General features: G+C 54.6%; 5 protein-coding genes across 25 annotated transcripts in view; 2 read left to right on the top strand and 3 right to left on the bottom strand.

Annotated features, from left to right (window-relative positions):
* Window positions 1–7,557, bottom strand: part of SYNGAP1 (synaptic Ras GTPase activating protein 1) — a 33,731-nt gene extending 26,174 nt beyond the window's left edge. For 8 of the 9 annotated variants that reach the window (XR_007725013.1, XR_007725011.1, XR_007725012.1 and 5 more), the window contains exons 1-3: window positions 7,290–7,546; window positions 4,011–4,132; window positions 1,708–1,813 (exon numbers count right to left, since the gene is read on the bottom strand). Coding sequence is in view for 5 of the 9 variants with exons in the window: in XM_050787546.1 (XP_050643503.1) it covers window positions 1,708–1,813; window positions 4,011–4,132; window positions 7,290–7,356 (295 nt within the window). In the remaining 4 variants the exon portion in view is untranslated. Of the gene's footprint in view, window positions 1–1,707; window positions 1,814–4,010; window positions 4,133–7,289 lie in introns of all 9 variants that reach the window. The other variant, XM_050787544.1, reaches the window with a different exon arrangement.
* Window positions 1–11,067, top strand: part of CUTA (cutA divalent cation tolerance homolog) — a 162,139-nt gene extending 151,072 nt beyond the window's left edge. For 3 of the 7 annotated variants that reach the window (XM_050787846.1, XM_050787845.1, XM_050787844.1), the window contains exons 2-7: window positions 9,697–9,757; window positions 9,934–10,148; window positions 10,319–10,378; window positions 10,487–10,532; window positions 10,660–10,709; window positions 10,849–11,067. In XM_050787846.1, the coding sequence (XP_050643803.1) occupies window positions 9,961–10,148; window positions 10,319–10,378; window positions 10,487–10,532; window positions 10,660–10,709; window positions 10,849–10,975 (471 nt within the window). In that variant the 5' untranslated portion in view covers window positions 9,697–9,757; window positions 9,934–9,960 and the 3' untranslated portion in view covers window positions 10,976–11,067. Of the gene's footprint in view, window positions 1–9,294; window positions 9,543–9,575; window positions 9,758–9,933; window positions 10,149–10,318; window positions 10,379–10,486; window positions 10,533–10,659; window positions 10,710–10,848 lie in introns of those variants that run through there. The other 4 variants (XM_050787842.1, XM_050787841.1, XM_050787847.1 and 1 more) reach the window with 4 other exon arrangements.
* A 114-nt stretch (window positions 11,068–11,181) lies between these two features.
* PHF1 (PHD finger protein 1) lies at window positions 11,182–16,922 on the bottom strand. Of its 5 annotated transcripts, none has more exons than XM_050787659.1 (15): window positions 16,707–16,922; window positions 15,528–15,702; window positions 15,361–15,442; window positions 15,159–15,254; window positions 14,648–14,748; window positions 14,386–14,534; window positions 14,113–14,208; window positions 13,842–13,910; window positions 13,584–13,707; window positions 13,406–13,473; window positions 12,787–12,891; window positions 12,472–12,661; window positions 12,287–12,381; window positions 11,945–12,025; window positions 11,182–11,805 (listed from the first exon to the last, which is right to left on the bottom strand). In XM_050787659.1, the coding sequence occupies exons 2-15, from the start codon at window positions 15,684–15,686 to the stop codon at window positions 11,517–11,519; spliced, it is 1,704 nt and encodes a 567-aa protein (XP_050643616.1). In that variant the 5' UTR covers window positions 15,687–15,702; window positions 16,707–16,922; the 3' UTR covers window positions 11,182–11,516. The 5 variants fall into 5 exon arrangements, 3 of the variants coding, with proteins under 3 accessions (XP_050643616.1, XP_050643617.1, XP_050643618.1); XM_050787660.1 differs by having other exon boundaries at window positions 11,945–12,022; XR_007725016.1 differs by lacking the exon at window positions 11,182–11,805 and having other exon boundaries at window positions 12,472–12,650.
* DAXX (death domain associated protein) overlaps window positions 15,674–18,920 on the top strand; it is a 104,478-nt gene continuing 101,231 nt past the window's right edge. The window contains exon 1 of the mRNA XM_050787612.1: window positions 15,674–15,677. The gene's annotated coding sequence lies outside the window, so the exon portion shown is untranslated. The remainder of the gene's footprint in view (window positions 15,678–18,920) is intronic.
* The window catches only part of KIFC1 (kinesin family member C1), a 52,727-nt gene continuing 51,830 nt past the window's right edge, over window positions 18,024–18,920 (bottom strand). For all 3 annotated transcript variants that reach the window (XM_050787594.1, XM_050787592.1, XM_050787593.1), the window contains one exon: window positions 18,024–18,281. In XM_050787594.1, the coding sequence (XP_050643551.1) occupies window positions 18,237–18,281 (45 nt within the window). In that variant the 3' untranslated portion in view covers window positions 18,024–18,236. The remainder of the gene's footprint in view (window positions 18,282–18,920) is intronic.

Below are 18,920 nucleotides of genomic sequence, written 5' to 3'. Positions count from 1 at the left end.
AAGTCCCCAAGGTTCCAACGACCCGTGTCCACTGCACATCCTCTATGCCCTTTACACATTCCATGTTTCCCTGAAGACCCTGAATGTTCACCCCCTATCAACTTTCACTAAGCCCTCCCCCCAAATACATATGCCCCTGGAACCCCTCCCAGCCCCTAGTGAACCCCAATACAGCAACCTCCACGTGCCACCTCAACTCCAAACACACACGGTGTCCCCACCCAAAACACACGGGAGACCCCCGCCAGAGACCCCTAGACCCTGAGGACTCAGGATAAGGAGAAGAAAGATGGGAAATAAGTGGGCAGATCTGCCAACCACAGGACACATGATAAACATGCTCTGTGAGCATGTGACCATTCTGGCCTGGAAACGCAGGTATACACACGTGCACACAAACACACACATCTTCCCCAGACACGAACATGACATACACACATATACATACACACACAGATGTGACAGACATCACACACATTCTCTGTATACACTCCACCACCACCTGACTTTGCCTCACAGAGATGTGCTACCCACACACCCCCATGGTATGGGGTTTCCATGACAATGACACACATCCCTGACCACCCACCCACCCACCCACCCAAGGTCTCCAAACCGGCCCACAAGGCTAGTAGGGCCTGGACCTAGCAGAAGGCTGGAAGGAGCCAACGGATGGGGACAGGTCACCGGCTCTCTAAGGGAAAGAAACTGGTAGCCTGAATTCCTGAGGGGAGGGGGAGCTGGTGGGAAAAAGGGGTCACCCGGGGGTTGGAGGAATGGGGAACCTGGATCGCTGGGTCCGGGAAGGGAAATGCAGTGGAAGGGGGCAGTGACGAGGGGGTTTCCGGGGGCTGAGGGCGTCTCTCTGCACCTTGGCTGCAGATCTCTGTTCTCTGCCTTCATCTCCCCTCACTGTTCCCATGGAAACCTTTTAAGCGAACTTCTCAGGAAGACAAAAATCTTTTTTTAAATGACTAAAGAGGGGGTTGGGGGGGGCAGAAAGGGGGAGGGAGGGGAAGAGACAGATGGAGAGAGGGAGAGAGTTGGAGAGACAGACCGAGCAGATAGCTCTACAGACAGAAAGGAGATGAGATGGGAGTCTGATGGACTTTCGCCGGGAGCAGAGGGGAGGGACGGGGTAATCAAGAAGGGTACAGAAAATAAGAGAAATCAGGGAGGAAAGAGAAAGGGGGTGATACAATTGCAGAAAATAGAAGCAGCTGATGAAAGAAGAAAAAAAGGGGGCAAGAAAAGGAGACCTCAAGGACTGAAGGTCCGGAAGAAGAATCAGGAGCATAGGGGTGGGGCAGAGGTCTGGGGGGAGGGCAGGAACTAGGTCATTCTTTCCAAGATCCCAGACCAGGGGCTGGGAGGGGCAGGGGCAGGAACACATGGACTGGAAGCTAAAGATCTAAGGAGACTATTTTTACAAGCACCAGGAAAATAGTCAAACTTCATTGCTGGAGAGGAGAAAGGGAGCGAAGCCGAGCGAGGACCTACAGGGGCCTCTCACCCACAGCCCCTGTCCCGCTCCACCTTCCAGAGGAGGGCGCCATCTCCCCTCGGGAAGCGAGACTTTGTCTCCACCTTCTCCCGCCCCCGGCCAGCTCCCGCAGCTCCCCGACGCCCCCGCCCCGCCAGCCCCGTCCACCTTCAGCCCTCTCCCCTCGCCTGTCCGGGGCATGAGAGCCTGCTCGGCCGCCGTACCATGCTCGCCGTGGGGACGCCCCTCCACCGGCACGGAGACTGTGCGTCTCAGCAGTTTGTTGCGACTGGACTCGCTCCTCCGGTCCCGGATCAGTAGCGGGTGTATCTAGGGGAGGTGGGGGTGTCTCAGACCTCCCTGGCCCACGCCGCCCTTCCCCTCCCTCTACCCCCCTCCGCCCCCTCCCAGGAAGGGCGGGCCTCCCTTTCCCCCCTCAGCCTGCCCACCTTCTGCCCCGGCCCCTCCACACTTGGTGACTGGATCTCTCCCTTCTCTCCCCCAGTCTCTCTCTCTCATTCCTTCCCGTCCCACCCTCTTTTCTCCCTCCATTTGTCTTGAAACACCTTCCTGAGAATTCTCCCAAACCCTACTCAGCTCTTCTGCAACTCCTCAGAAGTTAGCTACTTCCTGAATCCAGTTTTCCCTTGACCTTCAGTTCCTCCATTCTCCCTGCTTTCCTCCCAACCTCCCACCTCCCTTACCCCCTTCTCTCCCTCCGAGCCTGTCACGGGGGTAGCAGAAGCTGCATTTATAATCAGGATCCACAGCTTGTCTCCCTCCCACGGCCCGGCTTGCGGCCAGACTGGGACCCAACCTCCCCTCCCCCCAGAGGGCCTGGTCACCTTCCCCCACCTTTCATCTCCTTCCATCACCCGACCCAACATTTCTCAGTTCCCTTCTTCCCCTCAGCCATCACCTTTCCCTAAGCTTCACACCCCACTCCCCCTGTCCACCTCCATCCCTATCTCCATACACCTCCACCCCTGCAGTCTCCTCCACCTCTACCAAGAGCCACAGGAACAGACCCCTCACTATCTCCCAGCCCCAGTTCCACCACCCATCCAATTGCAACTCCCTGTGTCTGTTCAGGCTGCTCATTTTCCCAGTTCCATCTACTCCCCCTCCCACACACATGCCCTTCCTACTCCAGACTGGCCATTCCAATTGCCCCTCAGCTTGCTGGCCACTGGTCCCTTCAATCTGTCCCTATCTCTGTCATTCCTTCATTACCCCAATCCATGGTCTTCCCTCTTCATCCCTATAACAGTCCCCACTCTTGGTTCCAGTTTCCCCCATTTCTCCTACGGACTCCAAACCTTCATCGAGGGGTTTGACCACAGTCACTCAAATCTCTCCCAATGGTGTCCAAAACTTAGACTCCCCAAACCACCTCCCCTTTCAAAGTCACTGTATCCTCTCCTTAACACCTCTACTTTACTCTGTGGCCTGGAAGCTGTCTACCCAGCCATCTCTCCACACTCTCACCTGCCCCCACAGGTCCCTTGACACTGTAGTTAGCCCTGACTCGAATTCTAACCCTTCCTCATCACACCATTCCCAACAACTTTCAGGGCCCATTTCTCATCACATTTGGTTTTCCAGGCTACCCTACCATTCTTTAAAGCTTGTCCCCCAAATCACCCCCATTCCCTGACTCACACTTATGGGGTATCCTTCCAGTTTTCATCCTCTATTTCCTCCGATGGACACTCCTACTGACCCAGCTCCCAAATCAGAACCCACACTCCCCTGGCTCTCAGATCTCCATACCTGGCCACCACCTTCCATAAGAGGCCTCTGTCCATTTCATCTCCTTTACTCTGGCTAGTCCCTGCCCCTACTCCACTCCTACTCCTTTAGATAACTCCACATACTCCCAGTTCCCCTCCCTTATATTCCTTCCTGATGTCCAACCATTCCCTTGCAGAATCCCTCTCAGTGTCTCTCTAAACCTTGATCTCAGTCACCTTCCCAGTCTTCACCCCCATCATGCCAAGATCCACTGACCTCAGTCTTCTCTCCTATTACCCTTCAGCTACTGAAAACCTCCTCTATCCCCTGCCTTTTCTCTGGGTCCTGCAATTTCTCCTCCTTGCACTCTGCCCCCTGATGGAGAAAGGACTGGGAGTCTTGCTCAGTGGGCAAAGCAGAGAGGGGTCCTGAAGATTACTTTGGTAGGGAGGGCTTTCCATGTCTTCACCCCTTCTCCAAACCTTTCAGTTCCCCTTCCCCATTCTAACCTATCCTACAATATGGACAGTATGAAAACAGGAGCCTCCCCACCCCAAAATCTTCAGACACATCTCCTCCCCAACACAGTTCATAACCCTCAAAGACTCCCTTCCCAAAGTGAGAGGATGACTACCCCTCTTGTCACACTCCAACCCAAGTCTCAGTGGCCACCCTCCTGCCATTTGCAAATGCTTTTTCTTTGTGTGCCTTCTTTGTGTCTCTCTCCCCTTTACTAATGAGGATTCTCCCCATTCTCCCACATGCCTTTCCCCAGCCTTCTCACCCCACTCACCTCATCCTCATCCAGCATGAGCAGCTGGTTCCCCGAGATGATGCAGAACCGAGGGTTCCAACCAGGACGATCATACGGGGAATGAACATATTGGGTTCGGTGCATAGAGGGTCCCCGTACATCTGGGGGACAGAGATACACAGAAACAGTAAGGGAGGCTCTATGTATTTGGAAGCAGAGGCCTAAAATGGCAAGAAGAGAGTCCACAAAGTGAGAAGGGGACCCCACCAGCCTTTAGGAGATCACAGTTGAAAGTGACGCACGCACCTGGCAACTCTAAAGGAACACAAGACAAGTGTTTATACATAGGGGAAAAGAGGAGAGGATCACATCACAGAAGGCTCTGGAGACGTGGGGGAAGAAATGCAGAGGTTCAGGGACGGGAATTATATGACAGAGAAGGTACACGTTTGGGGGCAGAGAAAGAAGAAGGAGCTCTCCGTCTACTTCAGGAAAATAAGGTGGAGATGCCACAAAATTGGCAGGAGAAAAACAGAGAAGTTGGTGTCAGATATCTGGGAAGAGGAAGGCATCCAAATAGCTGCAGAAGACAAGGACTTGGAAGGTGGCACCATCCCTCTATAAAAGAGTATGAGGAAAGCTACACAGCTGTGGGAAAGAAGGATGGGGTGTGTGTGTAGGAACACTGGGATCATGAGATTCAGAGGGCTAAATATCTAGAAAAGAGGAAGTCAGGGAGCTTACCTGTTCACAGAGTCAGAGACATGAGAGGGCCTCCCCTCCCAACTCTCCCTCCTCTGTGCCCTCCTCCCCTAGTTCAACCCTGTTCATCCTTTAGGGAAAGTTCTGGTTCTTCTGGTGTTAAGGAGAAGATGGCTTTTGTCGGCATCTGGCTGTGGAGGGGCCAGGGCAGAATGTGAGAAAGATGCCCTTGTTTGGACGAGTAGAGACCAAATTTATCTCTTCCCCCATTCAGTGCCCAGAGATTCAACACTGCCCCCACCACCTCACCCCACCTAGTCTCAATGGACAGGATGGAAGCCACTCCATAGGTTAGGAGCCTTCCCAAGGCACAGTGAAGAGCCTGAGGAAGAAAGAGGTCAGGGGGAAAGAATGGAATATCCAGGCCTGGTGACATAGAGGGGCCTCCAAAGACGAGAGCTGGAGATGGGAACAAAACTTTCAGAAGAGAGAATAGTAGACCAAGTGTCACCCATGGCTGAGATGATCCCAGGGTCCTCCTTCCCCAATTCTGTTGTTCTTGCCATACCGCTTTTCCTGCAAACTGCCTCTCCTTTAAACCCCAATGCCACACAGGCCCTATTGAAGTAAGAGAGATGTCACATTGGTGACAGCAAAGAGAAATCAGCTTAAGGTATCAGATTTTAGATGGAAAAAAAGATCAAACTCTGTCACTTTTATGGGATAACCATGAGTATACTGCAGGAGAACTGGTCTTTGAGCTTCATTCCAACAGAATGCACTGAGTAGCAGAGTTTTGCAAATTCAGCCCTTTTCTGTCTATAAATATATCTCTCAAATTTACCCAGCCTCCAGATCACAGTGAGCGATGAATGTCCACCTCAGAATGTCCACCATCTAGAAACCACAATACTTTGAAACTCTATCTCAACCCATTTCCAGAGACTAACTAATGTTCTCTAGACACAAAGATCACCAATACCTAGCCTCTGAAACTACAGACATTGCTGGCAACATGCCCACCGCACTTAGACATTTGGTATACTCAGAAGAGAAATCTGTTGATACACATAAGCATCTTGGGAAAGGGCTGGTTCAGGCTGCAGCCAAGGGAGGCAGGTTAGACTTCAGAGGGCATCTTTCTCCTGGCAGCAGGGAACTCAGGAACAACTCTAGAAACACACACACACACACACACTGTCTGGACTTGGTGAAGAATGATTCTGGGAGGCAGATGCAAGAGGCAGAGGAACATGACTGAGAAAGGGAAAATTTTTACTAGCATGAGAAATCTCTTAAGGGCTGAGATGGGGATCCCTTGTTCTAATCATCAAAACCTGTGTCTTTGTAACCCAAATCTCCAACACCCCAATAAGTAGAGGAGACAAGAAAAGAGAAATGATAATAAGAGTTGAGGTATTAAGGGAAAGTGGGTAGGCACAGACTTGTGGTGACAAGGAATGGTCTGGGGGACAAATAATAGGAGTAGATATAAAAGAAAAGGAGGCAGAAATGATAGTAAATGCCTAGGGGCAAGGGAATACACCTGAAGGGCTCGACTGGACGTGTCAGAGCAAAGGAGGCAGACCTAATGCGGGGGCTATGACAAGGGGTCAAGACAGACTAGTAGAGAAGCGATAGAGATATAAGGGAGCGACCACATAGAAAAGAGATAGAGAGAGGCAATGGACACCAGAGAGGGGACTGATATAGGGGAAGGACAGAAGGGGGACTCATATAAGGAACGGACACCATATGGGGGGAAAGATATAGGTGATGGACAGCAGAGGAGGGAGGGGGAATGGAAATAAGGATTGGAGGGGTGGGGGAAGGGGGTAAAAGTGATGAAGTGAAGACAGCATTAAGACCCCAGAGGTTACATTTCACTGGTCAAGAGCCTTTAAGAGGGTCAGAGGCTGGGGCAGGATCCTAACCTGTCCCCTACTCCCATCACTTAATTTTACTTATATTGCCACCCCACCAAGCACACATAATTTGGCCCTCCCCCTGCCCTGGTCTCCCCTCCCCCACCATTCCATCTCTCCTCTCTTCCCTCCATCTGGACCCTCCATCCCCCCACCCCCCACTGCCTCCCTCTCTCTCCATCTGGCCCCTTCTCTCCCTCCATCCTCCTCTCTTTTTCCACCCCTTACCATACTCTGAGTCCCCCACCAAATTCTCCCCCCACATCTTCTTGGCTTCTCTTTTCACCCCTATGTTTTCATTTCTCCCTCCTAGCCCCTCTTCCAAGACTCTGTCCCTCTATTTCCTTGATGTTTTCCTCATCACTCAGCTCCCACCCCCAAATTATTTCTGCAGCTTTTTCCCCAACCCAATCCTTCTACCTTCCCACCCCTTTCTGGCGCTTTCTTCCCCCTTCATCATTTTCCCTTCAGCCCCCTTTCAAGGCCCATTTCCTGGCCCCTCCGTCCCTTATCTACCCCTCTCCCTCTGGCCTCCAATCCCTCCTTCCCGGTTGCTCCCACCCCTGCCTTCCCGGTCCTCCCCTCTCTCTCCATTTCAGCCGCTCCCCTCCCTTGGCCCCGACTCTCCCCCGCCCCCTGCCCCTCCCCCTGTTGCCCCCCATATGGCCCTCCCCCTCCCCCCACCACGTACCTCTGAAGGGGGCATAGGACATCGCGGGGATGCTCCCCCGATGGATGGAGGCTCGAGACCTGCTCATCAGGCCTGGGGGGAGGGGGCGGGGGGACGGGGGAGAAAGAAGAGAGAAAGAGGGGGAGAAAGAGGGGGAGAAGGAGGAGGAGGTGGAGGAGGAGGAGGAGGAGAGAGGAGGAGAGAGGAGCAGAGAGAAGCAGAGAGGAGGAGAGAGGAGGAGGAGGAGGAGAATAAGAGCCAACGGCAGCAGCGGCAGCCGAGAGAGAGGGGGGGCGGGGGAGCGAGCGAGAGCTAAGAGAGCAGGAGGAGGAGGAGGAGGGAGAGACTCTGCAGCCCCCACCCCTACTCGGGGAGGCCCAGATTGTGAGAGAGAGAGACCCCTGACTCAAAAACACACCAGAGAAAGACAGAGGTGCTAAAGATGCAGACCCCAGACCCTGAGAGAGAGACCCTAGACCCACAGAGAAAGATACTTCACCACCCCCCACCGTGGGTTAATTTGAGACACAGGCCCAAAATCTAGAGGAAAAGAGACTCCTGATTTGAGGAAAAAACGACCCCAGATCCCCCAGAGAGAGGAACCCAAGATCAAAATCTGAGAATCCAGGCTCAAAAGGGTTCTCCATACCCACAGACATCTTAGACTCCAGACCCTGAGATGATGATTTCAGGGACCAGGACCTGAGACCTAGACTCAGAAAAAGATGAGGCCCAGATTCAGAAAGAGCCAGATGTAGAATTAGAGCTTAGAGAACTCAGACCTAGAGAGGGACCCCAGACTCAGATCTCAGAGACTGATAACTCAGAGACAGAGACACTCCAGATTTAAGGGGAGATAGAGAGAGACCTCAGCTGGTCCAGAGATGGACAACTCAGAGACCCAAAATTCATGAAGAAGACTTCGAAAGACCTCAGAGTGCGACCACAGACCCTGAAACATAGAAACCCCCCAGACCAAAAACATAAAAGGAAACTCAGTCCTAAGAAAGATCTCCACACAAATACTGAAAGACCCCTCCGAAATCTGTCTCAGAGACAAACTCCAGACTCAAAGACAGAGATCTCAGGGAACCTCCCCTCCCCACTTCCCTGCCCTAGAACCTCCGAGAGGTAGAACACTGACGTCAGCCTGGGAAACTCCGAGGCATCCCCACCACCAGACCAATGACCTCAGACCTTGAAGGGAGGGGAAATATTGGGTGGGGGCAGTGGCAAGAGCTTTTTTCTCTGCGCCTCCTCCCACCTCTCAGCCTCTCACTGGCCCCTCTCTCCATTTTTGGGTCACAGGATGTGCTTGGGCCCCAGGGAAGTTATGTAGGGCAGGTCCTGGCTCCTCAGGGGATGGGTTAGGGAAAGGAGACCCAAGGCTGAGAGGTGGACCAATCCTGGGGAGTGGAATAGGCAGGGAAGAGGGGACAGAAGGACCATCACCACTGTCCCCATCCTGCAGCCCTCGTTCTCCTTCCCTCTGATTCAGTAGTCTGTCTCAAGCTTTGGGTTTTCAATTAAGATGGCTAGGCCCCATTTTCACCATCCTCTACCCCATTTACAGGATCTCGCTCTGTTTTAAAATGCATCTTTCCTCACCTAGCTATTGTCGTGCCATGCCCATGCCTGCCTAATCACTCCCCGCTACGCAGGGACAGCGGGCTTCTAGATCACCGTTGTTCATTCCCAAACCCAGGCATATCTCTGTCCCAACTAAAATGGCAGGGGGCGCTCTCTTAACCCCTGAGGTTGGGGTGAAGGGTCTTTCTCAGACCCTGCCACACCTTAAGGCCTCGGAAACAGTGCAGGGGAGGTTAGGCACATTGTGGGGTTTAAGAATGATTCCCCACACCACAGCCTGACGCATCGACTATGCGGGGTCTCCGGCCCCCCCCCCTTTCCTGGAGCCAGCACTCGCCTCACGTGGCCTGCAGGGCTGGCCTGTGATTGGCCACTTGGCGTCACTCACTGAGTGCCGCCGCCGGAGAGGACCGGCCCCCTCACGTGACAGTGGAACGCCGCAGCGGCTCTCCTCAGCCAGCAAGTGGTAGTTTCGGGTTCACACGGAAACGGGCGTGCCATTTCCGCGCACGTCTGCAGATCCAGCGGTCGATTGGTCAAGTCTCCCATCGCTCCGCCCTCATCAGGAGGCGGGCAAACCGCGCCACGAGAGGGCCAGGATTGGCTGGCTCTGGAAGCGCGGGTGGTCCCCCTTCTACTGTCACATGGTGCGCGCTGTTTTCTTATCACGTGGCTGCCACCCAGGTAAGAGGCCGCTCTTCCTGGGGTTGTTTCTCCGTGTGACGTGTGGCCTCTGAGATCAACTCTCCTCTACCAGCGTAGGCCGCATGAGTAGGGGGCGGGCTCCCGCGGTCCTGCTCGGCGGAGTGGTGAGTGACCGGCCCCGTCCCGCCCCTTCCGGTCCTCGAAGCCTCGACCGCTACCTGCACCCCAAATCCCAGAGGTTGGCCCCCTGAGGTGTGAGTGAAATGAGCCTTTGCTTTACTTTTCCAAGTTTCTCTCTCACCTTCAGGGGCATTCTTCTTCGGGGTACATCAGAGGGAGGGCAGAGCCTGAGTATCTAAGCAGAGGCTTCCCTGGGTGTAATTTCCTGGGCTGTTGGTGAGGAGAGATCGAATTCGCCTCCTGCTCTCAGGCTTCTCTGCTCCTGTCTTTTGTTTGGATGCCGGCGCTGCTGCCTGTGGCCTCCCGCCTTTTGTTGCTACCCCGAGCCCTGCTGACCATGGCCTCTGGAAGCCCTCCGACCCAGCCCTCGCCAGCCTCGGATTCCGGCTCCGGCTACGTTCCGGGCTCGGTGTCTGCAGCCTTTGTCACTTGCCCCAACGAGAAGGTCGCCAAGGAGATCGCCAGGTAGGGACCTCGATGTTCAGCGAGAAAGGATGATCATGAAGGGAGAGTTGGGGGTGGGGCAGAAGAGTGCCGCTTTCTCCTCTCTTCAGCTCTGCAAGCCTGTCTCTGGGCTGCCAGTACAAAAACTGGGGTCATGGGGCACTCTGAATGGGACTGTCTCTTCACTCCAGGGCTGTGGTGGAGAAGCGCCTAGCAGCCTGCGTCAACCTCATCCCTCAGATTACATCCATGTGAGTCATAGGAGTTGGGGGGTTAACCTAACTGTAGGAGCTGACTGGGAACCTCTTTCCTGGGGGAAATTCTTTGCTCCTCACAACTCTCCCCCTCTGACCTTTCAGCTATGAGTGGAAAGGGAAGATCGAGGAAGACAGTGAGGTGCTGATGGTGAGAAACATTTCCCCCACCCAACAAAATTTCCCCAATCCCTGACCCCTTTAGCCCTTACCCCTCTTCTGAGAAACTGAACTCAGTCCCACTCCTTGATTCAACCATGTTTATCTTTGTCCCTTAGATGATTAAAACCCAAAGTTCCTTGGTCCCGGCTTTGACAGATTTTGTTCGGTGAGAACTTTGAGATGTATGGGGTGACGGTGTGTACTGTGGGGGTGTACTGTGGGGATGGGACTTGCTTGCGCGAGGGAGTGGCTTCCTTTAGGTCAATCTTTGAGTAATCCCCTTCCCCCACCCACCTATCTTGTAGTTCTGTGCACCCTTACGAAGTGGCTGAGGTAATTGCATTGCCTGTGGAACAGGGGAACTTTCCATACCTGCAGTGGGTGCACCAGGTCACAGAGTCAGTTTCTGACTCCAGCACAGTCCTGCCATGATGAGCCCTGTTCCTGCCGTGATCCCCTTGATACTCAATGCCTTCTGACTTCCAGGTGATGACCGGGCCCCCAATAAATCCTGTCTTTAGGTCTTTCTGCCTTTTGCCTGTTTTTTCCTTGTCATGTATGCAAATTTGTTGGGAGAATATAAGTGCTTCTAGTCCCTGTATTCTCTACATCTTTCAGAATGACTCCGAGCTGCTAGATTTATTTCTCTTTATTTCAATCATACAGAGTCCGGGATCCCTTATCATCCTCCCTCCTCAGTCTCTGCCCCCAGGGGTTAAATAATTTTAAAAAATATTTAAAAAGCTGTAACAAAATAACATCAAAGGAAATGGGAAGGATGGGGGGTCAGGAATCATGAAGGAAGGTAGAGAAGAGAGCCTCTTCCCCACCCCCCACTCTTGGATTCCAGCCTGGGCAGTAGGGAGAACTATCCCCTATCTCTCCAGGTACATCCCAGCTGTAGGTGAGGTCAGAGGTCAGGGTATGAAAGTGCCGGTGTGTGTGAATGGGGAGGTGGGCAGAGGCAAGCTGTTCAGAAGATGCCCCCTCCTCCCCACTCAACCAGGTACTGCACAGAGCCATCAGGCCGTACTCTCCGAGCAAGGACCCGGACAGGGTCCCCTCGGGACAGGTAGCCAACCCCACCTCGGACTCCTCCCCCAGTCCCAGGAGACAAACTACGGCACAGGGGAGAAGGGGGTGCTGAGCGTCTAGGAAGACCTGGGGATGGGGATGAGACTGAGGAAGATGAGGCAGTCATCGAGTGGGGGGCATTTTTAGGGATGTCTGTGGGGAAACCAATGTGAAGTTCCAGGGGTGACCTAGGGAGAGAAGGCAATTGTAAGAAATGGGCAGAAATGGAGAGCACATGTGAATCAGAGAAACAGTGTTAGAGACTAAGAGCCTTGAGCACATAGAGGGGAAGAGGAGCATTGCTGGTAATAGAAGATAGAATCTCACCTGTCTGGGGGTTCACCGTCCCCAGAGGTCCCTGCGGTGCTGGCAGAAGGGTGGAAGGAAGCAAACATCCGGATGGGGCTGCTGGGGTTGGAGTGGGGCAAGTCAGGACCTGAAGCAGGGGAACAGGACCTTCTCCCCCGGGGAAGTGCAGAGCTCAAACACTACCCACAAGGGACTCCCTTCCCCAGAATACTGGCTACCAGACACTAGGTTCTAGAAGTTGGTCTAGGCCAAGAAGTGGGTAGCCAAGGGGGAGAGGGAAAATAATTCTGGGTGAGAAAGTCCAGAAGATGTGAATAAATGGGAGCATATTTTGTGGGGGAGAGGCAGAGGAGCACTGACCTGGGCAGGCAGCGGGCATCTGTGGGCCGGAAGTTGTAGCCGCTGCTGCCCTGGTAAGTCTGGTTAGGGCTGGGGGATGGTGGAGACACTGAGGCCTAGAAGAGGGGGCAAAGGACTGAGAGGTAATCCTTGACTCCTTCCCACACCCCACCATTTGCTCCATAGGGTTCCCCCTGCCCCGGTACCTGCAGTGCCCTCTGCAGATGAGCCCGCTCCCTCTGCTCCCGGGGCTCGGGCTGATTGCGCACTGCTGAGGGTGGCCCCAGCTCCTCCACTTTCCCCTTCTGCCTCCTCCTCAGGGGCTCTGGCTCCGGCCTCCGGCGCTTCCCCAGGGGACGTGAGACCCCTCCCCCAGGGCCCTGCCCTGAAGGGAAGCTGTAAGAGGCCTCCTTATCCCCCCAGCCCCCTCCCGGACACCCCAAAGACCTCCCCATCTCTATACATATACCCGCCAGCACTAACACCCTGAGAATTTCCCCCATCCCCCCTGGACCAGTGACCTGGTGAGTGCTCCATCTCCAGTAGGGGGCTCCACAGGGGGGGGCATCCGAGCATGGAGACCAAACAAACATTTCCTCTTCTTAATCTCTCTCCCTGAAATGAAACTGGAGCAAGAAGAAAAATGATATAGGGTCAGTGCTGTTAAAAAAAAAAAAAAAGGTTCCTTCTTACACCATTCCTCAATCCTTTTCAGTCATAGTCTTCCAGGTGGGTTGCAAGCCCCTCCCCTTCCAGGCTTCCAATCTACATCTCTTTCTTTATTTTTTTTTTATTTTTTATTTTTTTTGAGACGGAGTCTCGCTCTGTCACCCAGGCTGGAGTGCAGTGGCCGGATCTCAGCTCACTGCAAGCTCCGCCTCCCGGGTTCACGCCATTCTCCTGCCTCAGCCTCCCGAGTAGCTGGGACTACAGGCGCCCGCCACCTCGCCTGGCTAAGTTTTTTGTATTTTTAGTAGAGACGGGGTTTCACTGTGTTAGCCAGGATGGTCTCGATCTCCTGACCTCGTGATCCGCCCGTCTCAGCCTCCCAAAGTGCTGGGATTACAGGCTTGAGCCACCGCGCCCGGCCTTACATCTCTTTCTGAGTCTCATCCTAGACTCCTCCTCCCTCCAACTCACCGGTCCTTGTGGCTGTTGAGAGCAGAGAGGAGCTTGGAAGAACGTTCTCCTTTGGGGGTGTCTGAAAGCTGGGAGGAATGAAGAAAAATGGGGCCAGGGGAACAGTGATTTCTTCTCTTCCCCTTTCCACTACATCTCCCTGTCCCATCCCAACCCCCAAAACTGCACTACCCCTTACCTCCCCCAGAAGCAAACTGTCCCAATTCTCAGAAGTGAAGGGGAGGATCTCACGATCAAAATCAAAGTATTTCTTCTTACAGCAAACGCTGAGGTGATACAGGACAAGATGGGCCACATCCACCCTGGAAAAACAAAATTTCCAAGACCACAGAGGCATTTTAAGAGCCAGGGGAGTCCTGAGGTGCGAGGCTGGGGCATACAGAGTAAAATACTAGGGGTGTGGAGTTACACTGAGGTCATGCCCAAGCCAGCTCACCAGCGAAGCTGTAGTCTCCGGACTTTCTCAGGGCCTCCACGACACACACAGCATTCAAATTCATAGAACCTGGACGTGGGCAAGAGGGAGAACACACACTTACGCAGGAAAACTATGCCATCCCCTGGAGGACTCACAAGCAAGGATGGGGCAAACAGGTGAGGTAATGCTGCAGATATTGGGAAGAGACTGGAGTGGAGACAGGCATGGGAACTGAGGGTGGAGCACGAAGAGAACACCTTGGCTTCTGGAGAGTCTGCCTTGGTCTCACCTGTCCCCATAGAGGAGGGGCTTGCTCAGACACTGGGTGCAGGCCTCATGGAACCACTGCAGGCAGCTCCGGCACTGCAGCATTTTCAGGTTCCACCTGAGGGGGAACATAGGACTTCTGGCCTCCAGAAACCCCCTTCCCCATAACTGCCCCAAACCCTAAACTTACCTCCCATCCCCCTGAGTGCTACCCTCATCCTGTTCTTTTTCCTTCATTTCCTGGGAGGCACCACCACATCATTCATTCCACAGTCTGCTCCCCCTCATTACTCACTCCCCAGGGCCACCACAGTAACAGTAACTCTGCTGTCGGTTGCTCAGATGTCCAGCATCCCAGTCCAGCCCCTTCAGTCCATATGGCAGAGAGAGCTTCATACCCAGCATGGCCCGGGCATAGGGGCCCTTCTTCAGGGCACCTCCCCTCTGCAGAGACAGGACAGGTGGATGACTTCAGAGGGGTGGGGAGAGGAAAAGGCTTGGGAGAGGATGTGGATGGGAGGCTCTCACAGGAAGGGGTAACAGGGAAGTGCCTTTACCTTGGTGGCGATCGCAAAGACACACTGGCGGCATACCCAGGATGTGCCCTCTCCCTCTCCAGGGGCTGGGGCCCTGGGAACATGGCAGTCCTGGTGATAAGCTGAAGAGTGATAATGTTAATAGTAGACCACTTATTGCATACCTGTGTGTGCTTGGTATTGGGACAGGAATAGTCTTTACCCATCTCATTTAATCCTTGACCATGTTCTTGATGAGAGGGTACATGATCCTTATTTTACGAGTCAGGGAACTGAGGCTCCTAGAGGTTAAGGGACTTGTCCAAGGTCATATGGTTAGAAAAGGATGCAGTTAAATCATCCTCTGCTTGCAAAGGTTACACCACCCCTTTCCATGGCTGCTTCTCCCTGGGCTGAAAGGGGATGAGGACTAAGATAGGGCTAAGCAGCCTGGCCAGAGCAGTGGCTTGGGGACTAAGGCCACGACAGGTGACATAAGGACCATCCTGGAGGGAAGAGCAAGCTAGACCATTCAAGTGACCTGCCCTCTCACCATGGCGACACTTCTCACAGCTGACCAGCCGGTTCCCAGGGACCACAGTCTCAGAGCGACAGACACAACAGAGGAGTTCCTCCCCAGGGAGGGCAGCTGTGAGAGAACACAGTGTCACGGGGCCTGCCCTTAAGTCTCTTTCTGCCCCTCTAAGCCAGGTTTGTTTTCCATGGGATGTGCAATCTCAGGTCTCTAGTCTTACCAGGGCTAATGTCTTTCCATAGAACCAGAAACTGCGAATCATCCTCAAACTGGACCAGACACACCTCTCTAGCACTGTCCACCTGGAATGGGTGAGCAAAGAGAATGAAATGGGAACCAGAATTAGATAAAGGAAATAGGAAAAAGATCAGAGATAGAAGGTCTTACCTTTTTGATGGTACCCAAGTATAGCAGCCCATCAGTCCATCTGGCCAGCACATCTTGACCCTCCCAAAGTCGAGGCCTGGGGCCAGAGGTGGGAGCAGGAGAAGCTGGGTCCCAAAGTGAGGAGGTACCAGAGCGGCTCAGCCGGGGGGGCTGCGCCATTGCATCCTGGGGGGGCCTAGCCAGAAAAGAAATGGGGAGGAGAAGGTTATGAATGCTCAGAAAGCTTCCCCATTTTTTTTTTCTGAGATGGAGTTTTGCTCTGTCGCCCAGGCTGGACAATCTTGGCTCACTGCAACCATCACCTCCTGGGTTCAGGCAATTCTCCTGCCTCAGCCTCCCAAGTAGGTGGGATTAAAGGTCTACCCACCACCACGCCTGGCTATTTTTTGTATTTTTAGTAGAGAGGGGGTGTTGGCCATGTTGGCCAAACTGGTCTCGAACTCCTGACCTCATGATCCACCCACCTCAGCTTCCCAAAGTGTTGGGATTACAGGCGTGAGCCACCGCGCCCGGCCAACTTCCCCATTTTCTTTGCCTATTTTGCCGTCAAGAATGAAGGATCTGTGCCCCCATCTCCAAATCCCTGAGACACCTGGATAGGAAACCACCAGGCACCCATCACCAGCTTCTTGAGTCCTCTTTCAACTCTAGTGACTGGCTCTCCTCACGGTAACTGCCCTCCCCCCAACCCCAAACCTAGTTGCTAGTTTCCCAGCTTCCAGAGCTCTCCTGGGATATTATATCCTGGCCTTGAAATTTTAGGAGAAATTACGGTTGTAGAAGCAAAGGCTACCACTCAGTTTAGAGGTATCATAATTAGGGTGTCCTGTTGCCCAGAGATGTGTTTTGGGACCTTTTCTGGACATGTTTTCCAGAGCAGAAACGGCTGTCTCCCCAGGCCTGCGTGTCTCATTAAGAACAATCATCCTGGTGCCAGGTTATGTCAGGTCACCCTCAAATTCGGGGCTCCCTGCCCCCGGGTTAGACAACTTCTCCGAGTGCCCCGGGAGGGGGGCGTGTCCCAGTCCTGGTCTCCACTCCCCAGGACCGCAAGTCCGAGAAGGGACTTGAGTCGGCCCAGCTCGGACCCGAGGCCAAGGCGGCGAGGCTCTCCCGCCCGCGCCCCGCGCCGACCCCCGGCTCCCTGCCCCCCACCGGCGCCTCCTGCCGCCTCCTTACCGGTGACAGCTGGGGCCGCCAGGAGCCGGGCAGGGGCAGACGTAGGAGACCTAGGCGAGTCCCCCGCGCGCAGAGGGCACGTCCGGGCGTGGGGGGGTTGTGCAGGCGGAGGCCGGGGGGTCCCCAGGCCCAGCCCCTCCGTCCCGGCGGCTCTGGGGCGTATGACGCAGCAGCCAAAGCAGCAGCAGCGGCAGGAGGAGGAGGCGGCGGGGGGGAGGGAGGGGAGGGACGGACCGGTTGGGGGGGAGGGTGGTGGGAGGGGAGGACTGGGGGGAAGGAGGAGCCGGAGGGGGGGCGGGCACCACCTCACCCCACCTCCCTCACCTCCGACAGGCCTGGAGGGTGCCGAGGAAGAGGCAGGCCCTCCACGGCTTGGGAAGCAAAGAGTCGGACCCGGTGGGAGAGGGAATCCCCTCAGCCCCTTCCTCCGACCTGAGACTCGCCCTTGGGGCACGAGGGAATCCCCCCTCCCGGCAGCGCGCCTCCGGACTGGTCCCCCGCCCCATGCCACATCCGTTAACTGCCCCACCCCCCATGGTCACTCCAAGTCCCGCCCCCCGGCCCCAGTTCACAGCCCCGCCCTCCATTCACCCTTCTCGATGCCCCCACCACGCCCTCCTCCCTCGCGCGCCCCGCCCTCCACTCGCCGTTAGCCCCAGCCCCGCCCTCCCCGTGGCGAGTCGCGCCCCACCCGCCGCCCTTTTGCGCACGCGTGTCCCCTCCTGCGCGCGGCACCTGGGAGGACTGAGCTCCTCCTTCACGGGGCGGCGGCCGTCGGCGGTTGGCGAGAGGGAGTCGGCGGGCGTGCGCGCCGCTTCCCGGGTACGTCCCGCCCCGTGCTTCCAGGGCTGGCGCAAAGACGAAGGGGGCAAGGACCCGAGGCGGTGACGCCACCGAGAGCCAGCCAATGGGCAGCGAGCGGGCAGAGCCCCAGCCGTTCGAACGGAAAGGCAGGGAAAGGGCGGGAGGAAAGAGCCAGCAGTTTGGGAGCGCGCGCTAGCCCCGCCTCTGGACTCCGGGGTCCGGTCCCCATTTGCCGACACCCACCAAAGGAACGTTGCTCCCTGGGGCTGGGGTGGCCGGCGGAAGGGCGAAATTTATCTAGATAACTAGTGACCAAGGAGAGGGCGTGGATAGCTAGAGGGCACGCCTCCCTGATGTGAGGGACGGGGGAGGGGGTATTAGCAGAGGGGAAAATGATCCAGACCATGGTCCAGAACCGGTGAGAGCTAAGGAGAGGAAAAGCCCAAGCCCTCAGCCCCCGCTCCCGCCTCCCACACAAACGTTTGGCAGAGGGGACAGATCACAGCTCCCACCTTTACAGATATGAAAATATCTGCCTTCTTGGGCAGATAAACCTTTATTTAAAAAAAAAACAACAACTATTCTTTATTTGATAGCCCTGGGACATGGTGCCCTCTACCCAATAAAGCACCCTCCAGCAACCCTCCCACTCCTCACCCAATACATACACATACAGATACAGACACACACACACACACACTCCCAACACAAGATCTGGATCCGTCTTCACTTCCTGTTGGCCTGGGCAGTACCAATAACACACTGGTTCACCTGGGGGTAGACAGGATAAAAGTTTGCAGACTAACCAATACATTTTCCCCAAGATCTCCTTCCATCCTCCAATGCTAGGGCTGCCCTCAGAAATACTGAAATAAGGCCTCCAAAGGCAGGTTCAGGCTGGTCCCAGTTATGGTTGGTTCTCTCTGCACACGGTTTGGAGGAGGTTAAAAGGCCTGAGAAGAGCTAGAAGCCCCAGAAGAAAATACAGGAGCAGAGAGAGGAGGCTTTCATTTCCAGCAATACCCTGTACTAGAGACCTCCAACCTCTCTCACTGTAAAATACTTAAACCGAGATAAAAGAGTAATAACACCCATTTAGGAACTAGGACTCCTTAGAAAATGGATCAGTTGAAATCTGGGGAGGAAATGTACAAGTTGAATCTGAAAAGACTGCTTGAGTTCTGTCTAAAGGACACTGGCGCCAACCTGAAGGAGGTTCTTTTTTTTTTTTTTTGAGACAGTCTTGCTTTGTCACACAGGCTGGAGTGCAGTGGCTCGATCTCGATGCTCACTGCAAGCTCCGCCTCCCAGGTTCATGCCATTCTCCTGCCTCAGACTCCTGAGTAGCTGGGACTACAGGCGCCCTCCACCACACCTGGCTAATTTTTTGTATTTTTAGTAGAGACAGGG

This window comes from Macaca thibetana, chromosome 4 (assembly GCF_024542745.1).
Source record: "Macaca thibetana thibetana isolate TM-01 chromosome 4, ASM2454274v1, whole genome shotgun sequence".
Lineage (NCBI taxonomy): Eukaryota > Metazoa > Chordata > Mammalia > Primates > Cercopithecidae > Macaca > Macaca thibetana.
The sequence above is the reverse complement of the archived record's forward strand: the minus strand, read 5'-3'. Positions and strand labels throughout refer to the sequence as shown.

What these genes read in the sequence shown, in the direction of transcription:
- PHF1 (XM_050787659.1), bottom strand. Translation starts at nt 15,686, where the DNA reads ATGGCGCAGCCCCCCCGGCTGAGCCGCTCTGGTACCTCCTCACTTTGG. An exon ending in ATGGAAAGACATTAGCCCTG is followed by an intron (nt 15,255 to 15,360) that starts GTAAGACTAGAG and finishes GTTCTCTCACAG; the next exon opens with CTGCCCTCCCTGGGGAGGAA. An exon ending in CTCAACAGCCACAAGGACCG is followed by an intron (nt 12,892 to 13,405) that starts GTGAGTTGGAGG and finishes TTCTTGCTCCAG; the next exon opens with TTTCATTTCAGGGAGAGAGA.